General features: G+C 39.8%; 1 protein-coding gene across 5 annotated transcripts in view; it reads right to left on the reverse strand.

Annotated features, from left to right (window-relative positions):
- Positions 1-14840, reverse strand: part of MPPED2 (metallophosphoesterase domain containing 2) — a 100404-nt gene that overhangs the window by 62284 nt on the left and 23280 nt on the right. For all 5 annotated transcript variants that reach the window (XM_072039192.1, XM_027458234.3, XM_027458236.3 and 2 more), the window contains exon 3: positions 2741-2922. In XM_072039192.1, coding sequence (XP_071895293.1) covers positions 2741-2922 — 182 coding nt within the window. The remainder of the gene's footprint in view (positions 1-2740; positions 2923-14840) is intronic.

Consider the following 14840-nt stretch of genomic DNA (forward strand, 5'->3'; position numbering starts at 1 on the left):
AAAATGAAGTCTAGCTTTAATTTTGCTTCATTCCCTAAAGGTGATAGAAATGCCTTGTCTTTATTACTGCTTTACAACAGGCTTGCCAGGGAAGAAAACCAAACATGCAAAAGATATGAAACCGTTTTCTGTAAGGATAACCTTGTGTTTGATGGGAGTTCTCAGTGCATTGTTTTGGAATAAGGTTCCTACCAAATACGATGATGAAAGATGCTTTCCCCTGTATGGCAGCAAAAAAAGGAATCCTCCTCATCCCTGCCTGCCACTGGTAAGTACTTTTTATACTATTACATGTCACTTCACAACCTTGAAGGTATTAATTTTCACAATATGCACAGCAAATAGTAATATGTGATTACTCCCAGCTTACAGACAGGAGCCTGAAATAAAGTGGCAAGAGGACGTGCATGAATTCATAGTGTTTTGATTCCAGATGAGGAGAGGGCAGCACCGGAGCAAATATTCACCATTATGACATGACTCCACAGGGGAATCAATTTGCAGCCTCACTTCATACTAGAAACCTAATAACCACTATTGTTTTATATATGAAGATGCAAGAGTAGACTGTGCATGTAAAAAAATAAAAAAATAAAAAAAAAAAACAGACACACACCACAATGAAATACCAGAACAGATTTTCTCTGTACCTGAAATACGAAAGCCTGAGGCCGAAACCAGCAGGCTCTCTCACAGCTTCCAGCCAGTTTCAGTGACACAGACTGCCAAGGAATGCAAAACCTGCTTTCTCAGATAAGCACCACACTGACTTCTGCAAGAACCATATATTTGTTAAGAAAGCCCCATGATAAATTATTGAGGCTGGAACAAAACCTATTTAAAGGGTTATAATCCTTCTGTTGTAAATGTTAAACCAAGAATGTATGATAAAACAGCGTCATCATGAAATACCTGTAAAACACAAGGGGAATGCCAAATGGCTACTGATACTCTTAAGAGTCCCGGTGAAAGACTAAGAACATAAGAGCAGCTTACTTGCTCTGGCTTTCAGCAGTAAGTATTGAGTTAACATTTTCCAACAGAAAGCAAGGGACATGGGCTCTGGCTGTACCAAAATACTTGTGTAATGACCTGAAGTCCAAAGACAAATTTTGGGGCAGACTTCATAAGTCTACACTCTCCAGAAAGCAATTCCTTTCCTGGAGCTGACTGATACAAAGCCCATCTGTGGCAACTGAACCTCACTGCAGAGCAGTGCTGCCCACCTTCTCTACCAGGGCTGCAACTCAGTGGAGACCACACTGCCCGACCCCAGGGAAGCTGTGCAGCCTCCCACAGTCCTTACGTTGCTTGCTCCTTCTCTTCCTCTTCCACAGTACTTGAACATTTCCAGGTCACCACAAAGAATGCATAAAAAGGAAAATGATTCCTATTGTGTCTTCCCTTGACCTATGTACATACCCACCTATTTCCCATACCACTTCTTTTTTCCTAGCCTTGTAGCCTTGTGATTACATTTGAGAGAAAGGAGAGTTTTGAGGCCATAAAATCTGGTACTGCTTTCTAGAAATAAGATCAGTAAAATGGAATTACAGTAATACAGCAGTACCTGAGAGCCCCAGTCCTGCATGCACAGCCATAAAAAGATGGAAAAGCATTCTTTAAAATTAGGCTAGAGAAATCAGAGGAGGTCATAAGAAAGACAGAAAGAACAGTGTGGAGAAAATGCAAAGGTAGGTGAAAAAGACAGACTACGAAAGCTCTTTTATTTAAAAATTGCTTTTGTAAATCTTTAATATTCTTTACTTAGCTCTTGAAGGGTCAGCCAACGAACTCCAATGGAATAAAATTAGGCTATTAAAGACATGTAGAGATGCAGCCATCACACAGCATGCAAAAAAGACTTCAGTGACTGAGGTAAAGCATGATGACAAAGCCATGCTTTCAGAGGTTTTTATGTAATGCTCTAAATTCATTTTACCATTTTGGGAAGATCAGCTGCTTGAGTCACTTTCACCTCTGAGTATTTCTAGCACAAATGGTGACATGGCAGTACCCAGCCAGCCTACCAGCAGCATTCGTAATAGGAGCATCATGCACAGTGTGTGAGTTCCCTTCCCTCATTTTGGTCTTCTGCTGTTGCAATCTAACTGCCTTCATCTGCTGCAGCACACCAGCAAGACACTGCTGTCAAGCACAGCAGAATACAAAATGCATTCAGCCTAAGAGTTGTTGAGTATCTGCGTTCAAAATTAGAACCAGAACTCTAACTCAAAGGGCTAATCATGTTGCCACCGCAGTAAAATTCTCCTCTTTCAAATAGGATTTTTGATTTTGCCATCCTACCCTGTGGGGAAAAGGACTTTCACCATTTCTGTATACGTTGTAGCTTTCAGCTGTGCTTTAAAGTACGATAAACCTGAAATGCAGCAGGCAATAGCTTTGGATGTGCACATTAAAGCCCACGGCATCAACTAATGGGACACGGAATGCATTCACATTAGGTGTCACCGGGCCCTTAGTGCACACAGAAGGTTACACTGTTGTTGCTTGGGAATGACAGAATCTTTTCCCCCAAGACAACGCACAAATACAGTGAAGTCTCTAAAATTGTCTTAATTAACAGAATCATACTGAAAGTAGAAAGAGCACATCACACGAAGACAAGTGAAGCAAAGGTAGGGGGGATTTTCAAGTGCTCTAATTCAATTAGGAAGCAGTGACTGACACTTGGACAGGAGAGGTTAATTGGGGTCACCAAAACGCAGTAATTCCTTACCTAACCAGTCATTAAACTTCTTAACCTCTGAGGGCAGTCCCAGTTCGGTGAAATCGCCCGTGTGGAGAAGGATGTCCCCATAAGGCATCTGGATGCCATCTGTTCTGGAGTGTGTGTCTGAGACGCAGACAAATCGCGTGTGGCCCGCTGGTTTTGGAGTGTCATATGGGATAGGGTCGACCCTAAAGCAGACACAAAGATCTCGTAACAGTTACAAGATTAAAACCCTCACATCTCTTATTTCAAGTATCAACACAAATCAATCTGTACATCAGTGTGCACACGCACACACACACACACCCCTCTACAAACAGCGTGCTGAAAGAATGACATTGGTAACAAGGCCAAAAATCCAGACAGGATCACAATGCTTCTCAAATACTTACCTGGTTAAAGACAGGAGATTAAAAACTACACAGATACAACTACTTTTCTGATGTTAAAATAAAGCACTGGGAAAAATATGGGGGAGGGGGGAAATACTTTGAATTCACGTAGATTTTTCCCCAACTTCTGCCTTACAAGTGAGCAGGTGCATGGACCATTAAATAACAAATCCTGCAGGTGGGCCAGCAACAGGCTCTCACCTGAGCTGAGCTTAGCATAAAATTTTGTTCAAGGATATGGGCACTCCTATTGATTCCAGCAGGAGTATTTGTTTACAATCACCGAGGTATGGTGCTTTGATGAAGCCTGTCAATTACAGCACTGAGCCAAGTGACAACTTCTTGCTCTCGCAGAAAATCCTGAGCTCATCTTTCAGAAATCTATAAAGCCACATGCTGATGTGGTAGAGCACTAAGCAAACATTTTTTTTTCTACAGTCAGTGATGTTAAAAATTTAGTTCAAGTGGCTATTTGCAAGTTACACAGTTGTTAATGTGATCTCATAAACTACCTATGATTCAGCATAGCAGTTTGGCTTTGAGAGTTTCTTTGTTTATTTTAATTGAAGCAGAACAGAGAAAAAATATTATTTTTAAGAGACAAGTGCTTTATGTATATTTAGTTGTTAGAAGTTCTAATTTGTATCATAATAACTTAAAATGTAAAAGGCAACCCATTGCTTACTTTGGAACAACAGCTGTCTGCTAACATCTCCAATCATTGCAGCAGCACAAACAAACCAAGTATTTTCCAGCACCCGAAATAATGGTATTCCAGGATTTACTGGGACAAACTGACACAAGAGTAACCATTCAAGAATTGGTGCCTGAAAGTAAAAAGAAAATCAAACAGACTTTGTTTTGCTCTCCACAGTGGCTGGGAAGAAAAACAAGAAAATTCAGACTTCAGATGTGTTCCTTTATTTGATGAACATTATTTACTAGTAAGTTAGTACTTACTATCTGCCAAGTTGTGTGATAACTTCCACTGATGTCTTTAACTTCAGCTCCATGCATTAGTAAGACTGCATTTTTCTGGGTACCATAACAGTTCAAATTAAAGTGTATTTCCCGCAGATGTACCACAATTGGTTGCCATGGACCGCTGAGCTCATTTGTAAAATCCATGCTCTACAAAATTATGTTTATTTTAATACAGTCTTTATATTAAAAATGAAATGTCACTGTAGGCTGGGCAGGGTGGAAAGGTTCAGTTTGGTAGGTAGCTTTTCTTTTTCAGTTCTGCACCTCCTTTTCTCCCCAAAGCACCACGTATGATTACTTGAGCCACACAACCAGTTACCACTACAGAGACCCAGTGTAAAATCTGAACTCCAGACATCAATGAAATCTTCTTTTCTATAATGGTTAGATATTAATAAGGTTATCATCCAGAGGAAAGCTCATTTACCTAGTGCGATTATGCTAGCAAGATGGGCAGAAATTTAATTGTCGGCCATAGCATTCTTGGATTTGGTGTCTTCCTCCCAGTTACCGAAGGTAACTCGAAGCATTTTAGAAACGCGTCACACAGTAAGCATGGGTTCTATAAATCGGTATTTCTACACTGCCAAGCATGTTTTCTCCTGACAACACAAAATATGAACACCAGCTGTCATTACCACCATATACCTTACTCAGATTGTCTCTGCATGAGCTATGATCAGTGCTGCCTGCCTCTGGGGAGTGCAGCTTGCTCGTACACAGCAGCTCTGCTTTTGCTATTCTCTGCGGTTTATTCCAAAATGAACCCTCTTTTGCTTTAGACAATCTGTACTGGAGTATAACACCAACATTTGGTTTGGGATTTTTCCAATCATGCAACAACTTACTTACAGGAGATTCTATAACCAAAATTCACTAAGTTCCTGACCCCTCTCTTTCTCTTCTTTACATACTCTATGATGTTGCCAAGTAACCTTTTTTGTACATCTTAGCTTAATTTCTTCTCTTATTCAGTAGTGCTTGCCCACCATGTATTTGACAGTGAGATACTGACCGTTATTGTGCTCAGCCCATCAATTTATCTTACTCGAAACAGTCTTTCAATAGAAACTTAATAAAAGTGGTGTTATTACCAGTCCTAAAAGCCCAAGTTTCCTTTTCATCCACAGCTACAGTATGAGAAACACTAATGCAGGATTTGCCTTTATCACTGCATCATGAGAGGACTGGCCTCTGAATTTAAGAGATCGCCTACCACGGTAGGCAAAGCATTGTGCTTTCACAGTTTTTGGCAGCATGCAGCTCACTAGCAGGCCCCTGTCTGGGCTGTGAGCATCATCTATTCCTGCGGTGGTCTGCTCACCTCACGACCCAGCGACTGGAAATTACAGGTTGGCATTTCTAAAAGCTCTGTAACAGTCACGCACCTGACCCTGAGAGCAACCCAACAGGAAATAATTAGTTCAGCCCTGCCCAACACCAGTCTCTACTGAATCTATCAGTGTCTACTTGGGTAGCACATCCCTAAGGAGTCCAGCAGATTTGCCCCCATTGCTCCTAACACCATACAGCCAGCTGAACGGCAACTCCTTCACTACCAACACCTTTTTTGTTTTAATGGCAGACTGAAACACTTTACAGGTTATTCTATCATTGCATTTGGAAAAGCATGACTATAGAAAGATGTAGTGAAAGTTACTTGAGTGTAATTGAAAACATTAATACAACAACCGGGAAATGGAAAATAAATGAACGAAATAGAAGTACCAATCCAAATGAGGAGGTTTTGCCTTAAAGTTAGTCAACAAATTTGGGCACCCAACATCCTTTATAGGTAGTTGATAATAACTACTTATCTACCCTAAGGCACGTTGTACCTTAGAAAATAACATTTTTAGGTGGTTTTTTTTTTACAAAAGTTTACATACGACCCAAAATGAAGCCCCTACAGCATCTGCGTGACGACTGCTTTTTAAGATCATGACAGTCACTGAAGATGTCACATTTAATGCATTTATAAGGACTTAGGAATCAGAAGGGACAATGGGATCTTCATATACTTCTGTAAGGACTTTGCTTATCAGATAATTACTTGGCTTTACCAAACTGAGTTTGCAATCCGTTGTTCTAACATAGGATGAGAGTCCCTCAGACAAAACCCTCAGCTTTCCAGTTCCTCACACACCTCTGCAATCGAACCAAGGGATGGTATGAACCCAACTTCGATTTGGCTTACTTGTCAGCTGTCACTAAACAGTACCTTCCTCCCAAACCACGGTTATCACGGCACTTCCAAGGCGTTGAAAGCCAGAGAGCTCGGTGCTGCCCCGCGGCCTAGCAGCGTGGCACCAGCAGCCCACCTGTGGCACTGCGCCTCACCGCCACAAACACTTGGAGTTTTGGGCAGTGCTCCTCCACCACACAGCTCATTTTGTCACGCCTTTATGTTTTAAGAGTGGGTACTGATAGGAAATGCAATAATTAAACACCAACCGTTAACACTGAAGTTATCAAGGAGATTTTGGCAGCGAGGTAGGAGGGCTGAATTCAAAACCACACACAGGAGGAAAACACTGGGCCTTTCACATGCGTGAAGGCAAAGGTCATGATTTAGGATGTCAAGCTATGGAACAAATACATCAGCTGTGCATTTCAGCTCAACCATTCGCTAGTTACCCATAATGATGTCTTATAAATCAGCAGAATTAGCAAGTACATCAGAGACAGCCAAGGCAGTATGGCCCTCCAGGAGACATAGCTGCAGGGAGAATTACACTGCAATTCTGTTTTCAAAGAAAACTTTGGGAAGACACTAGCACCATTTTTCTCAGAGAAATGAAAGTTTTGATTCCAAGGCATAATTCTGCATGGGTGACTACGAAAGCTGAGAATACCGGCCTCTGCTTCGGTTAGCCAGCCCTTGCGAGGCCCGTGCTCGGAGCGCAGAGCACACAGCACAGCCTTTTCGCCTTCCTGCTCTCTTGGTGTTTGAGATATGCAGGCCCCAAATCCCCTCCCATAGAACAATTCCCGAGAAACCAATCCATCCATGAAAGTGAAATAAAAATCTTAAGCATTAAGCCAGGAAGAATTTCTAGTTCCTAAAGTGGAATAAATCATTCAGATGAATGCAGCACCTATGCCGGATAAAACATTCACAGATGCACAAAAATCCTCCTCCGCAGAACCGTCCAGCCTCAAAGCAGCAGGATTACTGCTTACAGCCCACTCCTTTTAACCTGCCACTACTGGCTTTGCCCCAGGTGAACAAGTCAGAGGTCGCTGCGAAGGACCACATCATTTGACTCTTTCCCAGGCTCAGTCCTATTTTCCACAGCAGTGCCTATGTCCTTCCCAGATTTTGTCACACTTGTGCTGGTTTTTCAGCTGTTAATGATTTCTCCATGTGTTGTACCTGTGACTGAATTTATGAGTTCGGTTTTTGTTTGTAAATTAGCATTCATTATAGATCAACTTAAGCACAAACTTCCTGTTTGTAGACCATATAAAATCTGCATATGTTACTGCACTTACTCTAACGGGTTTACGGTCATTTGGAGACACACCATCTAGCAACTATTCTACATCTGTATTATCAGTTTTTAAAAAAAATCACCTACTCATCCTTGCTATGCATAGTCATGGTTTGCTTTATTTACAGTATAGATTCCTCTTGCAAAATCTTCATACCCTCCCCGCTACTCCTATTTTCAAAATTTGTAAACCAATTACTTTTTCAAAGAGCCAGTTAGCTCAGTATATTTACTTTTGGATTTTAATCCAAATATTTCCTGCAAAAACGCTTACAAAAAACTTGGTTTTAAGTGCTGTTAGATCCCCCTCCTCAGCTGCTGTAACAAAAGAGTTCTGTTGAAATTGGAAAGCAAAAGAAACCGTATAATACATCTACAGCGTTTTCTTTCTTTGAATTCAGTCCCCTGTCTCTGTGCATACTAACTCTGGTATGTGGATTTTGGAGGAATAAAAAGGGAATTTCTATGAAAAACCCTTGCTACTCTACTTCCAGCACTGTCACTGTAGCCAAGTCCCATCTTCGTTACATTGCAATATTTGTTATTTCTCTTGGAGCGCATCCCAAGTCCTGGAATTGAGTGATCATGTGAGACCTGTGGTTTAATTATTTTTGTCAAAATATATCAATCAGTCTCCTCATTGAAGAAAAATGCATGAAATCAATCTGTATGCCTCGCAGAGGTTCGAGAAATGTACTGAAAATAAAAGATGTGCAATTGTTCTTCTTTAAAAATCAAAATCTTGGGGCTATTAGGCCAACTTCATAATTTCTAATGTTACAGACCATCAGAACCATATCAAGACCAAACTGGGTATCTGTATTTTGAAACAAAAACTCAATATACGAATCTAGAATCTCCGGCCCAAAACTTTAACATGAACCTTAGCATCATCCCATTTAGTTGACCAGGCTGATAGGAATAGGGATGTGTTACTGAAGACTTGGTAACCCTGTTTGATTAAAAACAGAAACCACAGCATTAAGTGCAGAATGAATACAATGCCTTTATTCCTCATTAAAACTTAACTCAAAATCTTTAAGCTGCTTCATTCAGTGGATCAGGCTTTCTGTGCCTGTACTCTCCCCCACAGCCTGCCCACTGCCACCCTGTTGGCCCTGCCTTGCCCCCTTCTCCTTTCAGCACTCAAACCATGCACTGGGCGTGATTCCCCAATTTTATTTTGTAAGGCAGCTTGGAAGACTGAGGCATTTCCTTATCGCTTCCAGTTAGCACCCTGACGGTGCCCAGCATTACCACTCCCCTACACACACACACACACTGAAGATGCAGGATGCCAGCAGCCACGTCATACGCATGTCCCAGGGGTTTTTTAAGTTGTAGTGACTATTTAATAATGCTTTGGCAAATGTCTCAGTATTTATAACTCATCTCCTGACTTTGAGAGGTGAATGACAAAAACTGTGATGAAGGGAAAAGCAGTTTATCTGGGGCCTATCTAGCTGTATCCTCCACTGAAAGGAAAGGTGGATAGTCTGCAGCTTCTTGCAGTATAAATTCAGTGCATCATACACAGATCCTGACATCTCCAGCCTGAGAACTATATATACATAAGCAGAGCTGATTTTGTGATACAACACATGCAGAATGACACAAAGCTAAATACTCGTTTCCTCTCGGTAAACACAAGGAATGCCAAAATACAGTATTACGCTAGCTGACCGCTGTCAGATGTTAATTAAATTATATATTATATTCGTGCTTTTGTTGACTTGACTCTATCTTCTAGTATAGTAAAACACCAAGAAAACATCTGCTTTCTCCTCTGACTAAAAAGAAAGGGATGCAAATACCTTTCAGTGTTCTCATTGCCAGGTCTAATTTGTACAGGCACGCATATCTTAAGAGCAGAATACCTCAAATGAGTTATAAAAAAAAAAAAAAAAAAAAAAAACTTTTCTGGAAACCTCCATGTACATATGTCACCCATCAAAACCTTAGAGAGGTTCTGGAAACTGTAAAACAGAGGACTGATATTTCTTTCAGAAATGCCATTAATTGTGTCTCGGTGCGATGTGGAAAAAAAAAATTACATTTCCAAACCCACACGAGGATTCAATGCACCACTCAGCAGCTTACTGCTAATGTTTCCAACAATTATAGCTGCAGGGAAATGATGGATCTTTTTATTACAGGTTTTGGAGCTGTTTTCCTTCCAGTGAGATTTATGAGATTAAACAGAGAAGACCTGTATTACCCACTGCCATAATCTGGGCAAACTTAAGAAAACCCTCTGCAGAAGGAAGTTACAGCCTGATATAATAACCCATAACTAATTAAGAGTCTAAAATCAGTTAATCCCAGATTCTGGTCAGTAATAAAACCAGGAGGTAAAATCCAGATTTTCAGGTGCAAATAGCCTTTTTTCTGAAGTACCTACGGTATAAATGGGAATTCAGAAACTGAATTACTCAAGCACTTTTGAAAGTCCTGTTCATCGTGTCTTTGCAAACAAAATTTCTTCAGTCAATTAAATACTTTTAAAAATCTGGACATAAGTGGCTTTGGAAAGGTTACAAAAGCAAAACAGAGCTCCAAATGATATCAAAACCAGTATCAGCATCACTCTAAGGTCCAGGCAGAAATTTCTACTTTAAATAAAACAGTAAAATGCTATTTTTACCCAAGTATGGTTTCAGGTCATTAAGAAGCACTTTTCCCACATTCCTTTCATGTTGGGGGACTGCTATAAATTATACCCTCCCTTCACCTTGAAAGAACTCAATTGATGATAAAACTCCACCTGCTAGGAAGACATACCATGAAGCTTTGAACACTGAAGCCTTTATTTTTTTTTTTTCCCTACTATAAGCTCTACAAACACTGACTTATTACACACTCAAAGTATAATCTGGAATCGCCAACCCCTAAAAGATGCGAATTTAGATCCCATTTTGAAGGACAATGAGATCTGAAAGATTCACATTTTTATATCTCAGCAAGAGTGACGCTAAATTAACGTGTGGTGCCCCACCAATTCTTTCAGCTGCATGAGTCATAAAACAAGGTGGACTTACCTCTAGGGTAGAAACCACAGAGACAGCTTCAGCCCTTGATACAACCATAAGTCAGTTTTCCACATTGAAATGCAAAAAAATAAAATTAAAAAAAAAAAAAAATCTCCAGGATAGCGTAAATTTAATTGGTTTTGCTCTAACATGACACATTGAAAATGCCATATTTTTTTTTTCAAAATCACAATGATTTTCAGAGGGACAGATGTAGAGAACTACCAAGATCATTTACTTTTACAAGGTTCTGTCAAAAAAGCCTGGTGTAAGAAGAATTACTGCAGAAGAAATACTGAAGCATATACTGAGGTTTTGATGACCATTCACATTAAGAGTGAAATCCAGAATGTCCCAAAATGCAGAGAACTCACCAGCACAACTCAGTACTTTTTCTTGGAGATGATAAATTCAGCGATAGAGAATAACTCCTATGTAATAAGGCAATTGGACTTGAAGGCACACAAATCTTCAAGGAGAACTGATCACCTTGTAGAATTAGCCACCTAACCCAAAGCCTATCTTCGTGTTCCAGAAATGAATACTCCGTGGTTAGACAGCATAGAGCCTAGAGTGTTTGCAAAAAAAAAAAAACACTTCAGGCTGGTTTTGATTTATGTATGCATTTTCCAGTATGTATTTGGTCTGAAATATAGCAGCTACCAGAAATCTCGCCGACATTTAGGAAATAAAAGATCCTTCTTTAATCCACACATTAAGCATACTACGCAAGGAAGAAACTCCAAGCCTTCTCAATCATTTTGCTTTCTGACCTGAAGGCAGCACCCTCTCCAGGGATGCAATTCAACCTCCATGCAAGCAAAGCACTAGCCCTCTCCTAAATGAAGTGCTGATCACGAGTCTCTCTGCTACTCTGCCTTACACATTTATATACCGCCCACTGGGGCAACGGAGCCCAGTACAAAGAACCTGTTTAAGGAAAGCCAATTCACACTGGGCAAACACCACCAGTTCCTATTTTTAAATTACTAAAGGTATATGGTGCCATCAACGTGCCTATGAAATTGTCACTGACGTTAGTACATCTGTGAACTAACAAGAGCAGCATGAACAACTCAATTAAGCGCTTTCTTAGTCTTCCTGCAGCATGAGATAGTATATTAAGGAGCTAAACTGGCAAACTCTATTACCCACAAAATTCATTTGTGGATCTGAACCAACACAAAAATCCCATCTCCACCAGGATGTATATTCTCCCTCCTGTACCTAGGCTTGAGAAAAAAAAAAAAAAAACTTTTTAAAGATTTTAGTAATGAAATGCTTCCATTTAAATCTGGGCATCTAACACCGTATTCCTATTAAGTAAACCCTTCAGAATGCTGTCCTGAAAGGCTTTTTTCCACTCATATTCATGAGCTACTTCAGCCCTTGTTAGAGATTTCAGCCTTTAGCTCCCTCTTAAGTTTTAAGAATTCTTCTGCAGGGAAGATGATACACTATGGACAGCACTTCAGCTCTCCTTCTAAAGTCATTTTCTTCTTAATAGGAATAGAGAGAGGAGATTATTAACTAACTTCTACCAACATCTACAGAACCTTAAAACACAAGTTCCCGTTCAGCATCCTGGTTGCCAAAAAACTCCTCACAATAAAATGGTTGACTGAAATTACATAAGCTTTCATGGTATATAGTTGCACATCTGACCTAATACTATTCCTATGCTGCTACCAATTCCATTGCCATAAATTCTGACACTGGTCATCTCAGTCTCAACTGGAACTCCAGATTTAGACTCCATCAGTCCCAGGGTGTATAGAAAAACTCATATTTACTTCCTTTACTTTTTTTTTTTTTTTTCTTCCCCAGTTCTGGCCCTAAGCACGCTCTCAAAACTTTGTTGGAGACACAGAAACATGCAAAAAGACTTTGGGCACCAAATCCTACTGGATGTATTTTTGCACTTTTATCTATCTTTAACTTTCTAGGGCAATTGTCTAATTGTCTTCATTACAGCTAACATCATCTCCCTAAAATACATGTCTAGCTTGAAACCTAGTCACAGGCAGAATTGGATTCAGTCAAGAAAAGCCTGCAATTCCTGGGTGACTGCGATGGAGAGGGCTGTAGACCACCGTGCTGCAGATACTGAAAGCAAGTTCTTTTCTTTGTAAAAAGATTGTGCCAAATACATTCCCAGCTCAAAAAGATTGTACCAGATAAGTTTCTCTCTCTCTCCGCAGGATTAAACAACTTATGACAAGGAAACCGCAGGTCAAATAGTATACGTTCCACAATATCTCGAGATACAAACATGAGTCTGAGGGAGAAAAGGCTAGGCAGATAAAAGTTATAGCAGAGGGAGAGAGAAATAAAACCTCATGTCTCCACTACCAGAACACTGAATGAATGCAGCTTCAGCTGAAGATATTCCTTAGAACTGCGCAATTCATTCTGACGCTTTTGCTTTTCTTTTTCAAACCTTGCTCATTATTCGGTGTGCTCACACACTTTCCCAAGCAATGAGAACCTCTGTGCTAGATGCTACTGAACTCAGCAGCAATGTCTTCTTACACAAAATGAAAAATTCTTAAGGATAAAACCCAGCAATGAGCATTGTTTCACCACCACTGTAACTTGGTTATGGCATTTATTTGACGTGTATAACATTTAAACAAGGAGTACTATGAGAAGCACTGCCATATATATCATTAGGAGCCTTTATCAATAACATAGTTAACAAGCAGAGGTTTTGCGGGTAACCACAGTGTTACAGGTTATATAAGAACATTTTTGTTTTGCTTCTACTTCTGTCATAAAAAACACAATGAATTAAAAGTCCTCAGTGGAAATATTTGCCTGCTCATATTTATCAGAATTGTTACGGACTTCTGCATTTACCAATTACTTTCTGTGTTAAGCCTTTTTTTTTCTCCCCCTTGAAGATGTACCTTCCTAAAAATCAAATAAAAGCAAAACCAAATTATAGCCAAGATATAAATCTACCTTAGGGATACTTTCAGAAAACTCAATTTAAAAATACATTTACTTTCGCTTCTATACCAGTAACAAAGGCAGGGGAAAAGAGGGAAGCACTACAGAATTATTTCCATTTCAATATTTCCTCAAGTCAATTCTAAAGCCAAATAAGCTTAAACCCCCTCAATATATTGTTTCTATGTGTGAATGGGAGTAAGGTATTACCCTGCATGACTGAAGTTGTTGTTAATTGTACAAACCTGCTCAGGAACCATTTAACATGCAACAGAACATAAGACCTTGAAAACGTTGCAATCTGCTTTCCAAATCCGTATGTTGTTCACTATCAAAATTTTGGTTCATGTGGCAGATACAGAAGTGCTCTGCAGAAAGTAATTCCTATGCCAAATGCAAAAAGCAAATGTTTTGTAGCTTTGAAATTTAGAGAAAGGATATCACCATGAAAAGCTCCAGGAAGAAGGAAAACAGGCTGCACCACATAACATTTTACGATACGAAATGAGATGTGGGCAATGTAATTTCACTTAGGCGACTCAGTTACAAGCAATGCAAATGCAATCTCACTGATTACACTCCGAAACAAAAGAGGGAATTTCATTGTTTCAGCCAACGCTTTAGACATGGAAAAATCATGAAACTTCCTTTCCTTTCAAATAGAAGCCATTGTTTCACATTCAGATGGCAATAACCTCGGTGGGTGAAATTCATCCTGTTGTTGTGTGCGCTGGTGAGGCACAAACTGAGCAACATAACATCTAAGCTCAGTCAGTGATACGTAAGGTCTCACACACGGAAGTGAATTCCACCAAACTTGTCATTAACAAGCCCAAGACAGAGAAATCATACATCTCAGGTCCTCCAAACCATGAGTTTAAATATATATATATATATATATATATGCAAAAGGGTCTGTTTCATTGTTTTTATTAATCTTCTGGTTTCTTAAAGTTTGAGACCGTGAGGAGGTTTCCCTGAATTAAGACAGGCTGTGTGAATTGAAAGTACCGTAGCTTTTCCTATATGACTCCCCAGGGAGTCTATTTATTAGGCACAGTCCAGTTTTCTGATTTAGCTTAAGTAATTTTCCTAGAGAATATGAGTGTCCACACCAGGAGGAATTCCAGAATAGCAGCTGCGGAATAGCCTTTTCTCTTCGAACTACTGAAATAATTTTTCCCCTGCATGGTCACACTTATTCTTGGTTTTCATTTCATTCTCCTCCTAGTACTTACAAGCAAAAGAAACTTAA

Source organism: Anas platyrhynchos, chromosome 5 (assembly GCF_047663525.1).
Source record: "Anas platyrhynchos isolate ZD024472 breed Pekin duck chromosome 5, IASCAAS_PekinDuck_T2T, whole genome shotgun sequence".
NCBI lineage: Eukaryota > Metazoa > Chordata > Aves > Anseriformes > Anatidae > Anas > Anas platyrhynchos.